The 20,021-nt window shown below is 26.6% G+C and overlaps 4 protein-coding genes across 5 annotated transcripts; 2 read left to right on the top strand and 2 right to left on the bottom strand.

Moving 5' to 3' along the window:
* Positions 1 to 113: 113 nt before the first annotated feature.
* LOC122567518 (spliceosome-associated protein CWC27 homolog) lies at positions 114 to 19,847 on the bottom strand. The gene is made up of 8 exons (XM_043726130.1): positions 19,722 to 19,847; positions 2,795 to 3,066; positions 2,406 to 2,615; positions 2,100 to 2,300; positions 1,889 to 2,028; positions 1,574 to 1,828; positions 1,346 to 1,501; positions 114 to 1,266 (listed from the first exon to the last, which is right to left on the bottom strand). The coding sequence occupies exons 2-8, from the start codon at positions 2,834 to 2,836 to the stop codon at positions 744 to 746; spliced, it is 1,527 nt and encodes a 508-aa protein (XP_043582065.1). The 5' UTR covers positions 2,837 to 3,066; positions 19,722 to 19,847; the 3' UTR covers positions 114 to 743.
* On the top strand, positions 3,590 to 15,546 carry LOC122567512 (dynein axonemal heavy chain 7-like). The gene is made up of 2 exons (XM_043726115.1): positions 3,590 to 15,290; positions 15,435 to 15,546. The coding sequence occupies exon 1, from the start codon at positions 3,635 to 3,637 to the stop codon at positions 15,278 to 15,280; it is 11,646 nt and encodes a 3,881-aa protein (XP_043582050.1). The 5' UTR covers positions 3,590 to 3,634; the 3' UTR covers positions 15,281 to 15,290; positions 15,435 to 15,546.
* Positions 15,524 to 17,820, top strand: LOC122567522 (NSFL1 cofactor p47). The gene is made up of 5 exons (XM_043726138.1): positions 15,524 to 15,772; positions 16,236 to 16,671; positions 16,748 to 17,036; positions 17,115 to 17,318; positions 17,403 to 17,820. Exons 1-5 carry the CDS (start codon positions 15,671 to 15,673, stop codon positions 17,530 to 17,532), a joined length of 1,161 nt encoding a protein of 386 aa, XP_043582073.1. The 5' UTR covers positions 15,524 to 15,670; the 3' UTR covers positions 17,533 to 17,820.
* LOC122567520 lies at positions 17,942 to 19,891 on the bottom strand. Of its 2 annotated transcripts, none has more exons than XM_043726135.1 (2): positions 19,751 to 19,891; positions 17,942 to 19,644 (listed from the first exon to the last, which is right to left on the bottom strand). In XM_043726135.1, exon 2 carries the CDS (start codon positions 19,537 to 19,539, stop codon positions 18,229 to 18,231), a length of 1,311 nt encoding a protein of 436 aa, XP_043582070.1. In that variant the 5' UTR covers positions 19,540 to 19,644; positions 19,751 to 19,891; the 3' UTR covers positions 17,942 to 18,228. The 2 variants fall into 2 exon arrangements, with proteins under 2 accessions (XP_043582070.1, XP_043582069.1); XM_043726134.1 differs by having other exon boundaries at positions 19,720 to 19,861.
* Between the last annotated feature and the right edge of the window lie 130 nt (positions 19,892 to 20,021).

The following is a 20,021-nucleotide window of genomic DNA, read 5'->3' as shown; positions in this document are numbered from 1 at the left end:
ATGATTCATTAACAAAAAAATATAATACGTAGTTTGTAAAGAACAGCAATTCTTTTTAAATTAAAATATCCTTTTTCCAAATTTTTTATTGATTACTACAATTAAAAAGAATATTTAAATTATTTCTCTTTTTAAAAAAGTTATTCAACTTTATTTCCACTGATATTTACAATAAATGTGTAATTCATTAAATGAATACATAGTTATATTTATGCAAACGGGAAATTACGTATGTAAAAATACGATGCGTATCGTCCGCTGTCAACAGATCAACTGAATCAGTGAACGAATATGTCATGTTTTGTATCAGTGTCTTATCAAATTTTACTGTGCTCTGGATAAGCTACGATCTATACGTCTATTTGCACAAAATCATGGCACTATCGTTATCCATCTTTGCCATCAAAATATTGCAGTTATCTAAAGTATGGTAAACATGACCATACGGCACCAACAGCACACATATATACATAATTTTTTTTCGCAGCTAACGCGAAACTACAAAATACTAAACTACCTAAAAAGTAATATCTGCACAAAAAATTAATTTTTTAATTTTAAAATATAAAGCTATCACATTTCTTCCAAAATACTACTTACTTCTTCAGTAAATGTATAAATTTTGTTTAAAAGAAGTATTTAATATAACATACTCTTATACACAATTCTATACATAAAAAAAAGTAATACAAAAATACTATAATTACTTGCATGTGTACGTATAACATTATTTATGATAAATATTATTTGCGACGAGAATCGGATTGTCTATTTTTATCATCATTTGATTTATGTGATCTTTCTCCTCTTCGTCGCTTATTAAGAGGATTTCGGGGATCATAAATTTCAAACCAATCATCGTCTTTTGTACTTGCATCTTTGGCAAGAACAGGTGCTTTTTCTTCACAATGTAATGCATGTATCATCCAAGACTCATCAGCTGGATCAAAATCATCCTTTTTGTTATCTTCTTTTTTTAATGGACTCGGCGAACTTTCTCTTATAGTTTCCTTAGCAGTTTGAAGTTTAGATTTAAACTTGTTTAATAACTCCATTGTGAAGTCCTCGCGACTTTTCCCCTTTTTAAGTAATTTCGACTTTGCTTCTTTATATTTCTCTTGAGTTTCTATATATTCTTTCATAATCTCGGTTTTCTTTACTTCCTTTTCCACCTGATCTTGTCTTAGTTTTTGATCTGCTTCTTTCGCTTTCTTTTCATTTTGAACATCACGTTTAAAATCCCGAATTTGTTTTCTAATTTCTTCCCTGCATAATAGTTAATTGAAAATATTTAAATATACATTAGAAATAAATATTAATAAACAAACATTAATATAAAACATACGCTCTTCTTTTACGTTCTTCATCTCTGTCCTTCCCAAGATAATATTTATCTTCCTTTATCTCTTTATCATCTTCATCATCATCTACCTTATAATTTTCTGTTTTAGAATTTTTCTTTGTATCTCTTAATTTATTTTTTATTCTTTCTTTCATTGCTCTAAAAATACAAAACTTTTAATAAAAAATCTTACTTAATATAATACGATTATAACGTAAATAATAAACCAACTCCTTTTCTTTTTTTATAACTTCTAATTCCTCTTGAGTTTTATCTTCCACATCGCTTTCCCAATCGCTACTATGGTCGTTTTTTATTTTTTTATTTGGAGGTCCAGCTGGTTCAATAGCTGGTTGTGCACTTAATTTTGGATCAGTTAGGTGATCATGTGCAGACTTGCCTTTACTACTGAACTGTTTATTAAGTATCGCAGATTCTTCTTCATCTTCCTCTGCCTCCTCACCAAACGATAAAAGATTAAAATTTCTGTAACAGAATGTCTCATTATAAAGCATATTATTAATAAAACAAAATGTTCTTTCTTACTTTACTCCTGTTCTTTTAGTTTTTAAGCTATCGTTTATTTCTTCATCTTTCTTTGATACTATCCTTGGTACAATGTCAGGAAATGGATTCTTCAATATTTGTGTTTTTATAATTTTTGGAGGATAAAGTGGTCTATCATCCTGAAATAAAAAAATTTGGTAAAATAGTAGTTGCACTGATTTCTAATGCATTCCAACAACACTAAATTTACCTCATCTACAAGCGCTTCTTCAAGTTTAAGCATGTTAAATATAGTTTCTCCAGTAACCTTACCAAAGATAGTATGTTTATTTTGCAACTCTGGTGTGGAACCAAGAGTAAAAAAGAACTGAGAACCATTGTCATCTTTTCCAGCATTAGCCATAGCAATTAAACCTCTTCGACAAAACCGTAATCTTGTGTGAAATTCATCCTAATGTATACACACACACACACACACACATAGATATATATATATATAAATCAAGTAATTATTTTTTAATAAAATAAATTAATTTTATGTTTCAAGTAAACTCACTTTAAATGGCTGTCCATATATGCTTTCACCACCTTCTCCTGTACCCGTTGGATCACCACCCTGTGCTATGAATCCTTTAATGATTCTATGAAATATGGTGTTATCATAATAGCCTTCCATACATAATTGTATAAAATTTCTACATGCTTTTGGAGTCTCTTTTGCCCATAACTCTAAATCAATGTCACCAACAGTAGTTTTCATCATCACCTATTTATGATAATATATTAATTTTGGTAATATAACATGCCATTGAAATAAAACGTATTATTTAATGACATAAATTATTTAACATTTTAATATAGAAGTTCAAAAATAAATATTATATATAGGTTATGTTTTTAAAAACAGGTATACAATCCATTAAAATATTATGAATTAATACTTACCTTTCCCTTAGTGGGTGGTTCTTGTATATAAATATTACTCATATTTGTAAATCCTCTTTAATAAAAAAGTTATATTTCAACAAATATCAACGAAAACACTTCATATTCTAAAATTTTAATTCGCTACAATACGTCAACCAAACAGGTGAAAATGTATTACTTAACACCATTGACATAGACCATACATAATATATGTAGACGATATAATTAAAACTGCCGTGAATCAAAGCAAAAAACACAAATGAGAAACTATTGTGAAATAACCTGTAATACTAAAGAAATTATGAAGTTAAGGTAAATAATATTAACTGAAATGATATATAAAGATATATATGTTTATATTATCTTATATTATTATATAAAACAAGAAATAACAGGAATAATGCTTAGGAATATATTTACGACTAAAGTCACAATTTAACTTGCATTTTTCATATGGTTATCTTAAAAATAAATTTACTTATTGTAGGTTTTTATTTAGTTAATTAATTTAATTATTTTACTGTTATTTAGTGATATTTAAGTACATTATTCATAGTTGTACATTTTAAGGTTATCAAGAAAAAGTAAAAATAAATTGTTTTTCTATATGTGAAACTGTGTATTACTTTTATTCTTGAGATTATATAATTAATAATTAATATATATTTACATCTCTTAAATTATCAAATAATTTTTAATAATGCTGGCTATTTTCATAACTATCTAATTTTATGTCTACTAAAGAAATATAGCAATGCTGATGTATTGATAAAACATTCTATATTCACAGTATAAATTTATTCTGTACTTAACTGTGTAAGCTGAAATATTTAGTAAATCTTTTGTAAAAATTTATTTATGTGTAACATGGAAGTAAATGTAATGGATGTATACCAATCAAATAATCTAAGTACCAACTCTTTATTATCTGATGATAATTTAATATATGATAAAATGAAAATATGTTCAAATTACATTCATTTCAAAGAATTTCCCACTGATTGGGAAAAAAATATTTTGAATTTATTACCAAAGAAGTATAACAGAAAATATTGTTTACTAATAAAAACAGTATTAAAAGAAGTAAAAGACATATATGTTAAGGATATGCAAGATTTCTTAAATAAAGTTACATTATCAAATCATAAAAAGAATGATGATTACATTTCTAAGATAATTTATGCGAACCATAAATTCTTAGATTATCAAAATGCTTTTAATAGAAATATTTTTTTAAGACGTGGTAAATTATTAAATAAAAGATATTATCTTTATTTAGAACCAATTAGAATTATTATAAAACAAGCACAACTGAAACTTCCAGTATTTATTTGCAACTTTGAACATTATCATCATTTTGGGCTTATGTCATTAACTGATTTTCAAAATATGATTAATAATGATATTAAAAAAGGATCATTAGCGCTAGCAAATCAGTTTTATACTAAGGTGGCAACAGCTGTAGCAACAAATAAGATTTTAAAGAACATTAATAAAAAACGATTACCAAGAATTATGCACTGTATAACACATGTTTTTGTGCAACAAATTTTGAATGTCATGATAAAATCTATTGATCATATACTAAACATTATGAGTGATAAATATTGCTGTCCTCAAATCAAATTTCAACTTATTATGCAAGATGACCAATTATGTCTTAGTCCTACTGTTGAAGAAGTATATTCTTTATATCACAATATCATTGAAAAGATTAGTATAATTGCCCAAGATTTAATACCATTGGAAGAATGGCTTAATATAAAAGCATATTATAAATATATTAAAGTAGAATTACCAAATTGTTATATTAAAGAGTCTCATAACAAATTGCAACTTATTCTAGATAACTTATTTCAATCTTTAAATGAACATGTAAAACATATCACTGAAGAATTTTATCTTATCTGTACACCTAATTTAAGAGAAAGAATATTATCATTAACATCTGAAAAAATAAACTTTGATTTATACATCCAACATGTACAGAAATACAGCACCTATTTAATAAAATCAAATACTATGACATTGAATACATATCATGCAATAGGAAAATTAGAACAACATGGAGCTAAAGAATTTTTGAAAAAGGAATCCTTTGATATTATAAATATTTTTTTAAACAAACTCATTAAATACCATCAAGAATTCAATGAATCTATTTGTTCAGATTTTGAAAATTTGAAAACAAAGATATTAAATATTCCAAAAAATTCACAATCCTTAATTGAATTAACTGAATATATCTCCTATGCATCGCAAGTGTTAATAAAAGAATTAGAACATAAAATTCAGAATTCAATACACATGTTAAGCATATTATCAGAGATAACAGTTTTATCAGATGATCACATTCAATTAAATAAAAAGACTATTAATTGGTTATATGAAATTGAAACAATATTTAAACAAAGTAATATATTATGTGAGGCAATGAAAAGTGAATTAGAAGATGACATGCAGAAAAGGATAAACAACTTAAACATTAATGTAGATAACATCATTCCTCAACTTAGTGTATTAGATAATATGGATAATATAAATAGAATTGAAGAATATGTTGAATATTATAAAGGGCTTCTAAAACAAATAAATCAAATTAAACAGGAAATGCAAAGAGTTAATGAAGAAGAGACGTTATTTAAATTTCCTGAAACTGAGTTTTCAAATGTAATTGAATTATATGAAATAATCATTTCATTTCATGATCTCATTTATGTCATTTATCAATGGCAAAGAGATTATTCTGTATGGTTAGATGGTCCCTTTGAATGTTTGGATGCTGTCATTATAGAAAACAAAACGTTGAATTATTTTGAAAAAGTTACTGAAATGAGCAAAATGTTTAGAACAAAGATTAAAATGGATGTAACACTGAACAAATGTTTCAAATTTTCTGGACTTGCAGATGATCCAGATCCGATGCAACAACCTGCACCATTAAAGTTATGTTGGCAAGCACTTAATTCTATAAACAATTTTAAGCAATATTTACCATTAGTAACATGTATGTGTAATTCAGCTCTACAAAAACGACATTGGATAGAAATGTCTGCAATATGTAAGTTTAATCTTACACCTAATGCTGGGACTAGTTTAAGAAAAATTATTTCATATAATTTAATGGGTGATATTGAGAAATATAAAGCTATCAGTGTAAGTGCTAATAGAGAATTAAAGATGCAACAGAAATTATTGAAAATGATCAAAGAATGGGATAAAATTTCTTTTGAAATAAGTCTTGATAAACAAACTGAAATGAATGTATTTTCTAATATGAATGATATAGAATTATTACTTGAAGATCATCTTATAATTATTGAAGAAATGAAAACTTCAAATTTTGTTAAAGAAATAACTTCCTTAATGACAGATTTTTTAATGTCTCTCACTAGAATTCAAGAAATTATTAATCAATGGAATTACATACAAATATTAGTTCTTTCCTTAAACTCTACTTTTTGTCATCCAAGCATAAAAGTACATTTAGCCAAAGAATTTCTTTTGTACAAAGAAATTAAAGAAATCTTAAAACATATTCAAAAGAAGCTCTCAGGAACACCTACTTTTACAGAAATTAATGATACAACAATTTCAAAATCTTTACTCAATATTGTTGGAAAGCTTGAATACATAAATGAAAAAGTTAAAAATTATATACAAACTAAGAGACAATATTTTCCAAGGTTTTATTTTCTTTCTGATAAAGAAATTGAAGAAATATTATTTAAATCTGATATATCTATACAAAGTATATGTATACAAAAATGTTTTGAAGGTATACAAAAACTAAAAATTGATAAAGAAAGGTCTATTTGTTCCATTTTTGGTGATTATGAAGAAGAATTATGTTTAGAAAAATTAATTTCGCTTAATGTTCAATATGATCATGAAGAGAAATGGTTGATATATCTTGAAAATGAAATAAATACTACAATAAAAAAAAGCATTCTCCTATCTTATCAAATATTTAGTAAAACATTTGCATATAATAGTATCATAAATTTTCCAAGCATGGCAATTGTTTGTACTTTTCAACTTTGCTGGACTATCGAGGTACATAGGTGTCTTGCTCCTTTTAATTTTAAAGCTCTGAATTCTTTATATTCAAGATATATTAATTATGTAATTAGCTTAACTAGTGAATTGAAAAATTATTCGATAAAAAGATTGAGAAATTTGTTAATGTCTTTAATTACTATATTAATTCAACAAAAAGACATTATTCAGTTATTATTAGACAAAAATATTACCAGACCTACAGACTTTGAATGGGTTGCACAATTACAATATTATTTAGTAGAAGATTGCATAGAAGTATCTATTTTTAATACAACTATAAAATATGGGTATGAATATAGTTATTACAAACAACATATAATAAATACTCCTTTAACAGATAGATGTTTTCGTACTCTTATGCAAGCATATGAGTATCATTTATATGGTGCTATTACAGGGCCATCTGCTACAGGAAAATCAGAAACTCTCAAAAGTTTAACTAAAGCTATTGCAATACAATTTCGTTATTTTAACTGTACTAATACATTATCTTATAATTTTCTATCTCAAGTATTTAAGGGATTTATTTCTTGTGGAGCGTGGCTTTGTTTTAAAAACTTTGATATATTGAAAATTGATCTCCTATCAAGACTCGCACAAACTCTTACTTCTATTTTTCAAATTTTAGCAACAAATTTAAAAATCACAATGTTTGAAGGTTCCTCATTAAGAGTAAGTAGAATTGGGCATATTTGCATCATTACAAAACTGAATCTATTTCAATATACTAATTTACCGGATAATTTAAGAATATTATTTAGAACAGTATCTATGATAGTACCAGATATGAATAAAATTATAGAAGTTGAATTTTTCGCTGGTGGCATATCTAATTCAAAGCTATTAACTTCAAAATTAGTTACGCTATATAAAATACTATCTGAGCAATTATGGTGTCAATCATGTAACATTTTTAATTTGTATTCTATGAAGACAATTGTCAAAACCACAATTATTTTAAAGAGAAGTTTTCCAGATGAAAATGAAACTGTACTACTTTTACGTTCATTAATTAATGTTAATCTTCCAAAACTTTGTAATACAGATACACACATTTTTAGGAATATAGTTCATTACATGTTTCCAGATCTTACCTTGTTGCCTCCTAATTATGCAGTATTTTTAGAAACTCTTGAAACAGTATGTACATCTAAATCTATTCATATTCATGATGTTTTCAAACTTAAAATTATACAAATATTTGAATTAATGCATATTCATCAATGTTTAATGATTGTTGGTAACCCTTTTGTTGGGAAAACAGAAATATTAAATATCCTTCAAGTTGTTTTATTGTCTTTATATGAGCAAGGCAGTGAATTTGGTGTTAATATAAAATTAGAGACAATAGTTCCAAGTACAATTAATGTTAATCACCTTTTTGATCATTTTGATGAAAAATCTAAAATTTGGAAGGATGGAATATGTTCCAAAATGATTCAAACATCCTCAAAGAATGATTCCTTTGACAGAAGGTGGATAATATTTGACGGACTTCTAAATAATGTATGGATTGAAAATTTATATGCAGTTCTTGATATAAGTAAGATGTTATATTTATCATCAGATGAAAAAATTAATATGACAAATTTTGTATCCATTATCTTTGAAACAATAAATATGGAAGATATTTCTCCTGCTATTTTATCAACTTGTGGTATAATTTATATTGAGTCAAATTCTATCGATTGGAGACCCTATGTTAAAACCTATTGTTCCAAACACAATATTTATGACGAACATAAAAAGATATTGTATCCATTGTTTGATTGGATAATAGAGCCTTGTTTACAATTTATACAAAAGAACTGCACTGTAACTTTAAATGTTGGACAGTTACATTTTGTAATGTCAACATTAAATTTGTTTGAAATGTATTTAAGGGACGCTTTGACAGAAAATACTGAAGAAAAGGGGAAAACATCCCATTTTTTAATATGGGTTCAGGTTGCGCTTATATTATCTATAATATGGGGTTTAGGAGGAAATTTGGATATAGATTCTCATACTAAATTTAATTCTTTCTGTACATCACTTTGGACTGGTGCAATTAAAGAATATCCAAAACCAGAAATAATAAAGGGTTTTGACATAACATTACCTCATGAAGGCTTAATACAAGATAATTTTTATATCTTCAAAGGTGTTGGAAATTGGAAGTATTGGGGAAGTACTGATATATTAAAGAGTGAGAAAATATTAGAAAACTCTGGTAGTAATGAAATTTTTGTACCAACAATTAATACAATAAAATATAATCACATGATTCTCAAACATATAAAATACAGAAAACCTTTCATTATTTGTGGAGATGAATCTATTGGAAAAAGTTATCTTATAAATACTTTATTGAAAAATAAATTACCTGAAGGAATATATTTCAATTTACTTAATTTTATTTCTCTGAATACAGTTGCTAAAACACAACAATTATTACTTTCAAAATTAAATAAAATAAGAAAAAGGCACTATGGGCCACCGAAAGATCAGTTTTGTATTAATTTTATAGATGATCTTAATATGCAAAGATATGAATGCCAATCAGAAATAAATGGTATCTTAGATCTTATTCGGCAATATCATAGTTATGGTTACTTGTATGATATTAATGACTCTGAAAAAATTTATATTAGTGACATTATGTTATCGCTTTCAATTATAACTAATACTAAAATTAAAATATGTCCTAGATTCTTAAGGCATTTTAATTTATACACTATGTATGCCCCTGCTACAGATACTATATTCAGAATATTTTCAAATGTGCTTTTCAGTAATTTAAAAAATAATTCTTTTACTGCAGATATATTCAGTACTGTAACCAGTATAACTAATGCTACGATTGATATATATAATTCTATAATTAAAATTTTACTACCAATACCTACTAAGTTTCAGTATCAATTTAGTATAAGAGATATAAGCAGAGTTATTAATGGATGTAGCCTTCTTCAAAAAGAATCAGTAGAAACTAAAGTTACCTTCATGCGGCTTTGGGCTCATGAAGTATGGCGTGTTTTTGGTGATCGAATATTGGATAATAATGACAAAGAATGGCTTTTTTCACAGATTAAAATAACCTGCAAACATCATTTCAAAGATTCATTTGAAACAGCTTTTGATTATCTACCAAAATTTGATAATAATGAAATTATCAAGGATAGTTTTTGTAATTTAATATTCTGCACCTTTATGTGTACAGAAAAATATGAAAATAAAAGATATGAAGAAATAAATTCTATTGAGAAATTACAAACTAAAATTATTTTTTATATAAACGAATATAATAATAATAATGTGAAAAAACGGATTGATATTGTAGTATCACAGTATATTTTAGAATGTTTGATAAAAGTTTCGAGAATTTTAGCTATACCAGGAAGCAATTTATTAATAATTTCTAGTATGGGATTTGGTAGAAAGTCCTTAGCAAGTCTAGCTGCTTATATGCAACAACAAGAATTATATGAACCTTCTGTGCAATCTTATTGTGACTTCAACATGTGGAGAAAAGATATAAAACTGGTTTTACAAAAGTGTGGTGAGTTAAAACAGAATTTTATTCTCTTTTTAAAAGATAAACAAATAAAGAATAATTTTCTCCATGATATTTGTTGCCTATTGTCTACTGGTGAAATACCTGATTTATTTTCTATTGAAGAAAGGTGTGATATCATTGAAATGATACGTTTGCATGCTCAAGGTGGTAATAAAAATGAAGAAATCAGTAATCGTGCAGTAATGAATTTTTTTCTGGAACAATGTAGAAGAAAATTACATATTATATTTTGTTTTACTGAAACAAACAAAAGTATAAGATCATATTTATATAAATATCCAGAATTAATAAAATATTGTACAGTAAACTGGTATGAAATGTGGCCAACAGATACACTTCTACAGGTAGGTTTGAAATACATTCAAGACATTAATATTGAAGAAGATATAAAAGCAAATGTAATAAAAGTTTGCATACAATTATATAACTATGTACAAGAAATAAGCAAAGAATACTACAAAGAAACTGGAATGAAAATTCATGTTACATCAGTTACATATTTGCACATGTTAAAATTATATGTTCACTTGATATGTAAAAAACAGAAAGATATTTTTACATTGAAAAATAAATACCTAACAGGTTTAGAAAAATTAGAATTAGCAGCTCAACAAGTAGAAAAGATGAAAGCCACATTGACAATATTGAAACCACAGTTGGAGTTATCTGCCCAAAAAACGATAATTACAATGAAAGAAGTGGAGAATGAAAATATTACTGTAGAAAAAGCAACTGCTGTTGTACAACAAGAAGAAGAAATAGCAAATAAGAAAACAGAGATTGCTGGGAAATTAAAATTGGAATGCGAAGCTGATCTAGCTGTAGCAATTCCAATTTTAGAAGATGCTATTGTTGCATTAAATACACTAAAACCTACAGACATTACATTGGTTAAAGCTATGAAAAATCCTCCTGATACTATTAAGCTAGTAATGGCAGCAATATGTGTAATGCTTGATGTTCCCCCAGATAGAGCAGTTGATTCAGTTACTGGCAAAAAATATACAGATTATTGGGGTCCAAGCAAACGCATTTTAAGTGATATGAACTTTTTACAAATTTTAAAAGACTATGATAAGGATAACATTCCATCTAATATTATACAAACCATTAAGAAGACATACATAATGGATAGCAATTTTAAACCACATATCGTTGCCAAAGCATCAAGTGCTGCAGAAGGCCTTTGTAAATGGGTACGTGCAATGGTATCTTATGATGAAGTTGCAAAGGCAGTTGCTCCTAAGAAAGAAAAATTGCTTATTGCAGAAAAAGAATGTAATGAAGCTGAAGCATTTCTAAATGAAAAACGGAAAACTCTGTTGACATTAAATGTTAAACTTGCTGCCTTGAATGACAGTCTTCAAGAAACACTACAACAAAAAATAAAACTAAAGCAAGAAGTAAAAGATTGTACCATAAAACTTCAGAAAGCAAAAAATTTAATGGCAAGTTTGGGAGGGGAAAAAAATCGTTGGATGCAGATTGCAGAAAATCTTAAAAGAAATTATGATAATCTCGTGGGTGACATGATATTGACATGTGCAACTATAAATTATACAGCATCATATAATATTGTATTTCGTAACAAAATTTTAGAGCAGTGGAAACAATATATGGAAATTCTGAAAATATCATATAGTAAAAACTATAATTTAATAAATATACTTGGAGAAGAAAATGATATAAACCATTGGTATTTTTCTGGTTTACCTAAAAATAGCTTTTCAGTTGAAAATGCAATTATTATGACTAATTCCAAATTATGGTCCTTATTTATTGATTCACAAAATCAAGCAAATGAGTGGATTAAAAAAATTGAAAAAAAGAATAATTTAAAAATTATTAAGCTCACTGACTCCAATTATTTGTCAATTATTCAATATAATGTTGAAAATGGTATCCCCACATTAATTGAAAATGTAGGAGAAGAATTAGAAATATCATTGGATCCTTTTCTTTTAAAAAGAATTTACAACGATGAAAAATCTTCATACTTAGATATCGGTCACGATATAATAAAATATTCATTCGATTTCCGATTATATATTACAACGCGATTACTTAATCCTCAATTTTCATGTGAGATGTTTAGCAAACTTACAATAATTAATTTTTCCATTCCCAATGAAGCTCTTCAAGATAAACTTCTTGATTTTATTATTTACAAAGAAAAGCCAGAACTTCAAGAAAAGTTTAAAATTTTACTTATGGAAGATGCTAACAATAAAAAAATATTAAAGCAACAAGAAGATATAATATTAAATATCTTATCTTCAACAACAACAAATATTCTTGAAGATGAGACTGCTATAAAAAGTTTAGATTCTTCAAAAAATTTTTCTTTGAATATTATCAAGAAACAAGAAATGACAAAGGTAACATCACAAGAGATAAATAAATTTCGAAATGCTTATGTAAATTTTGTTAAATACTGTACAGATTTATTCAATACATTAAATGTTTTGCCATATTTGAATCATATGTATCGTTTCTCTTTTTCGTGGTTTATACAATTATATAGAAGATCAATTGAAATTTCAAGTAGAAGTGTTATTCTTGAAAAACGATTAAAATATTTAAAATTTTCATTTACTCAAAGTCTTTATTCAAGCATTTGCAGATCTTTATCAGAAAAACATAAAATACTGTATTCTTTTCTATTATGTTCAAAAATTCTATTGAATGATCAACAAACAACTGAAGAAGAAATTAAATATTTTATGACATCAAACATAAATCATAGTAATACAGTTCCAAATTATAAATTTGATTGGCTTCCACAAAGTATTTGGATAAATATTTATAATCTCAGTAAAATACTTCCTTCCTTCTATGATCTTGCAGATGATTTTTGTACTAATGATAAGGCTTGGAAACAATATTATGTTTCCGAATCATTTGAAGATCATCTGATGCCAGAACCTTGGATTAATAAGTTATCTTTGTTTCAAAAACTCATTCTTGTAAAAATTTTACGTCCTGATCAAATTATAATACAGATTATGAAAATGATAGAAAATATGTTGGGAAATACACAAAACCATTCCCCTAAAATTAAAATATCTCAATCATATGCGGAATCCAGTTATTTAACTCCACTTTTATTTATTTTACCTGCTTCTTTAACACCATTATCTATTATTTCTACATATGCAAATACTAAAGGTTACTTATCCAAATTTGTCTCTCTATCTATGAGTAAAGGTGAAGAAAAGAAAGCTGAATTTCTTATAGAGAAAGCTCAGAAGGAAGGAGGTTGGGTGTTTCTGCAAAATTGTCATCTAGTAACTCATTGGTTGGCTAATCTTGAAAAAATTTGCGATAATTGTAACATTTCTAATTCATCTTTAGATTACCGCTTATGGTTATCCAGTTGTTCTATCAATGAATTTCCAATTAGTATATTGCAAAATAGTATAAAAATCATGCACGATTATCCTTTAAATATTAAAGAAACATTGTTAAATATTTATCAGTCAGAACCTATAATAAATAAAGAATTTTTTGAAGGCTGTCCTGGAAAAGATAAAATTTTCTTAAAACTTCTTTTTGCAATATGTCTTTTTCATGTAATTATACAAGAGAGAGAACACTTTGGATTTCAAGGATGGAATATACCATATAAATTTGATCATACTGATCTCAAAATATCCATTATGCAATTACAAAATTTCATAAATAATGCAGATCATGTACCCTTTGATATTTTTCTATATCTTATTGGAGAATGCAATTATGGGGGCAAAATTCAAGACGAATTTGACAGTAAATATTTAAAACATCTTTTAACTGATTATTGCAATCCTAACATAATTGAAAATGGACAGTATGTACATGCAAATGACGTACAGGAATTAATACCACAAAGATGTGAATATTATCATGTAATTGATCATATTAGGAAAATTCCATCAGACCTATCATTTCAAATATTTGGGTTTAATAGAAATGGTATTATTATTCGAAATACTATGATAGCTACAGAATTGATATCATCTCTTTCATATATGAGCTCTCCAATTTCTTTATTAGACGAAGAGTTACAGGAAGATCAAGTATTAATTTTAATTAATGATATTAATGATAAATTATGTGATGCAATTAAAATTGATGAAATTCAAGAACAATGTACTTCTATGCTTAAAGAACCTTTGCAAAGAGTTCTTTTTTGTGAAATCAAATCATTAAAACGTATTTTAGAAATTATAACAAAGGCATTGACTAATTTAAAATTAGCATTGTATGGTTATCTTCTTTTTACGGATTCGCTGAAAACATTAGCGAAAGAAATATGTGAAAATAAAATTCCACATACTTGGCAGATGATACAAATTAATATTCTTACTGGAAACTTAACAGACTACATCGATAATTTATTAAAACGTGCTAAGTTTATTCAAAATTGGATTAATCAAGGACGTCCAAAAATTATTTGGTTTGATACATTATTTCATTACAAAATGTTCTTTTCTGCAATATTATTGACATTTTCTAAAAGGTATAATATATCTATTGAAGATATTACTTTCGATTTTGAAATAGATACAAAAAAAGAAATTGACGAGGAATATGATGATGAATATTTAATTTGTGGACTGCATTTATGTGGTGCTCGATGGGATTTGGAAAAAAGAATGTTAGTCGAAAATTTTACAAATGAAATCTGGCAAAATATGCCATCTATACATCTTAAATGTTCACGGAATAAAAGAAGTGCAGATAAAATCTACGAATGCCCTGTCTATATAACTGCTGCTAAAAATATTGATAAAGATATCAAATTTTCTTCAAAGAATTATATAATTAGTATACCTTTGAAAACTGATATCCCTGCAACTCATTGGATAAAGTGCGGTACAGCTTTATTTTGTCATATGTGAATTATATAAGTTAAGTAAAAAATATTAAAATAAAAACAATTTTCATATAACATATTTGTATATTTTTTACAATAATATCTACTAATATGTTTAACAATTACAATACTTAAAGTAAATGTATGTGTGGAATTATATCAATGTGATACAATTATAGAAATTATCAAGAAGTTAAAATTAAATCAAAATGTTTATTCAAACATTTCGCGGATTCTTTCATTGTGTATATATCCGGTTCAGTTCCATATAAATGGAAGGAATGACAGGTAAATTGAAGAAATTGACGTAAAGTTGAATTACCGAACAAAGGAAATTATTATACGGGAAATTTTTTAAGCTATAATTACAAGCATAAGTTGCGATACATTGCGCGTGGTGTAATATTTGCTTTCAATGGCGAACCATGATGAGTTGGTTTCGCAATTTATAGATACAACTGGGGTTGAACCTGAAGAAGCACGATTTTATCTTGAGTTATTTAATTGGCAGCTTGAGGTGAGGCAGCATTTTTAATTACACCTTTTATAAACTTTAATGAGAAACGTTATAATTTTTTATTATTATAACTAATTTTTCTATCGATCTCCAACGTCAACTTTGTAACCTTAAATTTATTACATTTTCCTATTTTTATTACGCTTCATTGCGTGATTTTTTAATGTTTTGAAACAGACTATTGCTTTTGTTACTATATTAAGGGCTTCTTTTAACCAAAATATGTTTGACAACGTTACATACATAGCAATAATGTCGCAGTATCGTGATTAAAGTTATTAGATGTTATATTTTAGGAATATTGTCATTGACATTATACCTAAAATAAGATTAGTCATCATAAAGAAAATTCTTTTACACATTGTGACTTCTTAATAATAAAGTTTATTGATTACACAGTTTATTCTTGAGTGTGTCATTATCAATATCCAAGTATATTTATCAATTATATAAAACATTTTAGGTTGCTCTTGACACATTTTATTATCCTCCTGCTTTGCCTTCATTGTCTAATGAAACTACTGAAGGTGCAACATCAGAAGAGGAACGTACTGATATTGCAGACAAAAGCACAGGAAGCTTAAAATCATCAGAAATGGAAGGGAAATCATCGAAGGATAAAGTAAAACCAAAGCCTAAATTTGCAATGCTTAGTGATCTTAAAGATAGAGAAAGTAGCCCTGAAGATGAAGAAGGACAAGCATTTTATGCTGGTGGTTCTGAACATACTGGACAACAAATTTTAGGACCAGGAAAGAAAAAGGATATTGTTAGTGATATGTTTAAATCGTGTCAGAGACAATCAATTGCTGTAGAACCAAAACCAAGTGGGCAACAAAGACCAAATACCTTTAGTGGCACTGGATATAAATTAGGTCAGACTAGTTCAGATACTGAAAGTAAGTTATCAGGATTATTAAAATTTGCTCTATCTTCCATAACAAGTTATTATATTGAAATAAATATTTTTTATAGTCGTTACTGCTACATCATCTAATCATCAACAATCAAATTCTGGACTAATTACTTTAAAGTTATGGAAAGATGGATTTACTATAAATGATTCTGAACTTCGTTTATATAGTGATCCAGAAAATAGAGAATTTCTGGAGACTATAAAGAGGGGTGAAATACCGGCAGAGATACGTCAAGAGATACAAGGTACTGAAGCACGCCTTGATATGGAAGATCATCATCATGAAATGTATGTCCCTCCAAAAGTAAAAGTGAAAGCTTTCAGTGGTAAAGGACATATGCTAGGGAGGTATATAATTCATATCTATACATACAAAAATTATTTCTTGTATATGCTTTAGGTATCTTTAATAATATTTTTGTTCAGTCCTTCTCCAGCTACAGTTGGCATGACAATACCAGCAGATCTTGCAGATCAAGCAGCTAATGAATCTCAGGCAAAACAAAAATTAAATTTAGATGAATCAAAACCAGTTACAACAATACAAATTCGCCTTGCTGATGGAACTAATGTAAAAGCTCAATTTAATTTAACTCATACCATTAATGACTTGAGGCAATATATAATAACGTATCCTTTCTTAATTAATATTGTTATTATAAAGATAGACTAATTTATTATGTGTAAATATATTACTCCTTAATTATTTCTTAGTATGAGACCTCAATATGCTATGAGAGAATTTAGTTTATTAACAATGTATCCTACTAAGGAGATTACAGAAGATAAAACTATTGAAGAAGCTGGCTTGCAAAATACAACAATAATTCAACGACTGAAATAAATGTTTTTCTAGATTCTTAGTTATGGGAGTTTAAGTGATGTATTGATTAGACGATTCATAAATATACATTGAAACACTTGAAAATAACATTTCAACACACTTGAGTAATTGAATGGCACTTTAATATTGTTTATTTTAATTTTAAGTATGGTTTTTGTTGTATAATATTTTTGCTAATGCGAGAAATGTTTTATTGGAGATAAATCTAACATTAAAACCTTAATTAACATGGAATAAAATTACGAAACCTTTGTAAAATTTGCAATAAAATCATTCGATTTATATGTATTTATTATACACATCTTTTATATGTGGGTAACTAGCAATTATAATATAATAAAAAGGATATAAAAATTTCTTTTAAACATAGTGCTAAACAACATATGAAAATGTTTTTATACTATTTCTTTTGATAAATAAAGTATTCAAAATAAGAAATGTATTAACATGTGAAGAATATTTAATATAAAAGATAATATTGGGAAGTTGAAATATTTATATATAAATTGTGGAATTCTATATACTAAAATCTAAATCATTCTGCTTTGTAACAAATTTTTATATACATGTTATATACACGTTATACAATATTGTATTCTTATATTTATATCTTACGATACATATAAAAATGAATTACTTTTTCCTAATGATAACTTTCAGATTAAAATTATCTTATAGATACATTAAATCTAATTATCACTTGTGATTATTTGATAGAAATTTATTCTCTGTTATAAATTTTCGAAATATTTGTGAATTCTGTATATCTTCAGTGAATCTTAAAATTGAAGTATCTTTAGTACCTGTATCCAGATTTGATTTTCCAGGGCAATACTGATAACGATTTAATGTAACTAAATCTTTTCCAATATCTCGTGTATACATATTATTTTTGTTTAATGCTTCATGTGTATTATAAATATAAATTGGTTGATTATCAGGGATACTTGAGTCATAATGTAGCTTTTTAAATATTATAAACGTTACGTTCCTATTGGTTGTATCATCAATTTGTTGTGTACAAAATGTTAATGTCTTTAATTTGTAACGATCTGCTTTCATTCTGGACTTTTTAAAATCTGTCATTAGATCTATAAGGGAATGATGATATCTTAAAATTATATACTCTTCCCAAGATAATGTAGTGATATACCTAATTTTATTATATGTACGGTACAAACAATCTGCTTGTATCAAGTCTTTTATTATAGTAGGGTGAGTAGCAGGAAAAGGAAAATTCCATGGCACTACTGTGTATGTAAATTTCCAATATGAATTTTGAGATTTAAATAGTTCTTTAAGGTTGTTATTATATTGATTTGGAATACCAAAATCGTACACTATAAAATTATCCACACCAATTATGTCATGAAACTGTATAAAGCCAATCATTTGTAATGACTGTATTGGTTTTGTTAATGGTGGTGCTATACATACTCCAGCATTAACATAATTTAAATTATGAGGTTGGCTTTTTATTGGTAATATAGGTATATTGTGAGCATCTAAATTAGATTTTGTAAGAAACATTATTCCTACTGGTATTTTATTTGTTTTGTATGCACAATAGAAATGATATCCACCATAATTAACATTTTTGTCAGTACTATTTAAATTATTACCAATTGAAAGGTAATTAAAACTTCCTAAAACTGGTTCAATTTCATTTTCAAATAATATTTGACATTGCATATCCTTAATATTATTTGATGAACCGAAACCTATTACTTGAATTTCTTTGTCGCGTATATTGTATGCAGAATAAACATATAGATCATCATCTAATCTTTGCCAAGCAGAGAGTGGTTCTTCAAATTTCATATCAAATTTAGTAAACATTGGCACATTATTTGTGCAGTTTATTTCACTTCTCTGATTTGGCTTACCAAAGTAATTAAAAACTTCTAAAACATATCTTAATTTGTTATATTCATGTCTATAAAATAATAAGGATATTAGACTCACTACAGCAATTATTACAAGTGCAGCCTGGTAGTATTTTCGCATGTTTCAAGATTTAACGTAATAAATAATAATATAGCAATTTTATCAATTAAAACATACGGCAATTTATAACTTGTGAATTGGATTATCTCAGGTATAAATAGAATTCTGAAACAAAAATTTTATTTAAGAAATTAGATATTATTATTATTATACGAGTTTTATAAATTTTTATTTACGTACACCTTGAAAATAATGTATTTAAAAGTTTTACTTTGAGGTACGTATGATATGTTGACATTTTCTTGAAATATCCCATTTACTATTTAATCCAACTGTTGAGCTTATTGTTCACTAAATTTCCATTTCTTACACTGTATTATTATTGAAGATTAATTTAAATGCTTGCAACCTATATTTGTTGAAGATTAATTCAAGCGTTTGATAACCAAATAAAAACAGCTAGGTTAATAATCTTTCGCGCCAATTTTTTAAATGATCCTACATGTACATATATAGATATAAAATATTTATTGCATTTTATT

The sequence above is a fragment of the Bombus pyrosoma genome, linkage group LG5, assembly GCF_014825855.1.
Source record: "Bombus pyrosoma isolate SC7728 linkage group LG5, ASM1482585v1, whole genome shotgun sequence".
Lineage (NCBI taxonomy): Eukaryota > Metazoa > Arthropoda > Insecta > Hymenoptera > Apidae > Bombus > Bombus pyrosoma.
The sequence above is the reverse complement of the archived record's forward strand: the minus strand, read 5'-3'. Positions and strand labels throughout refer to the sequence as shown.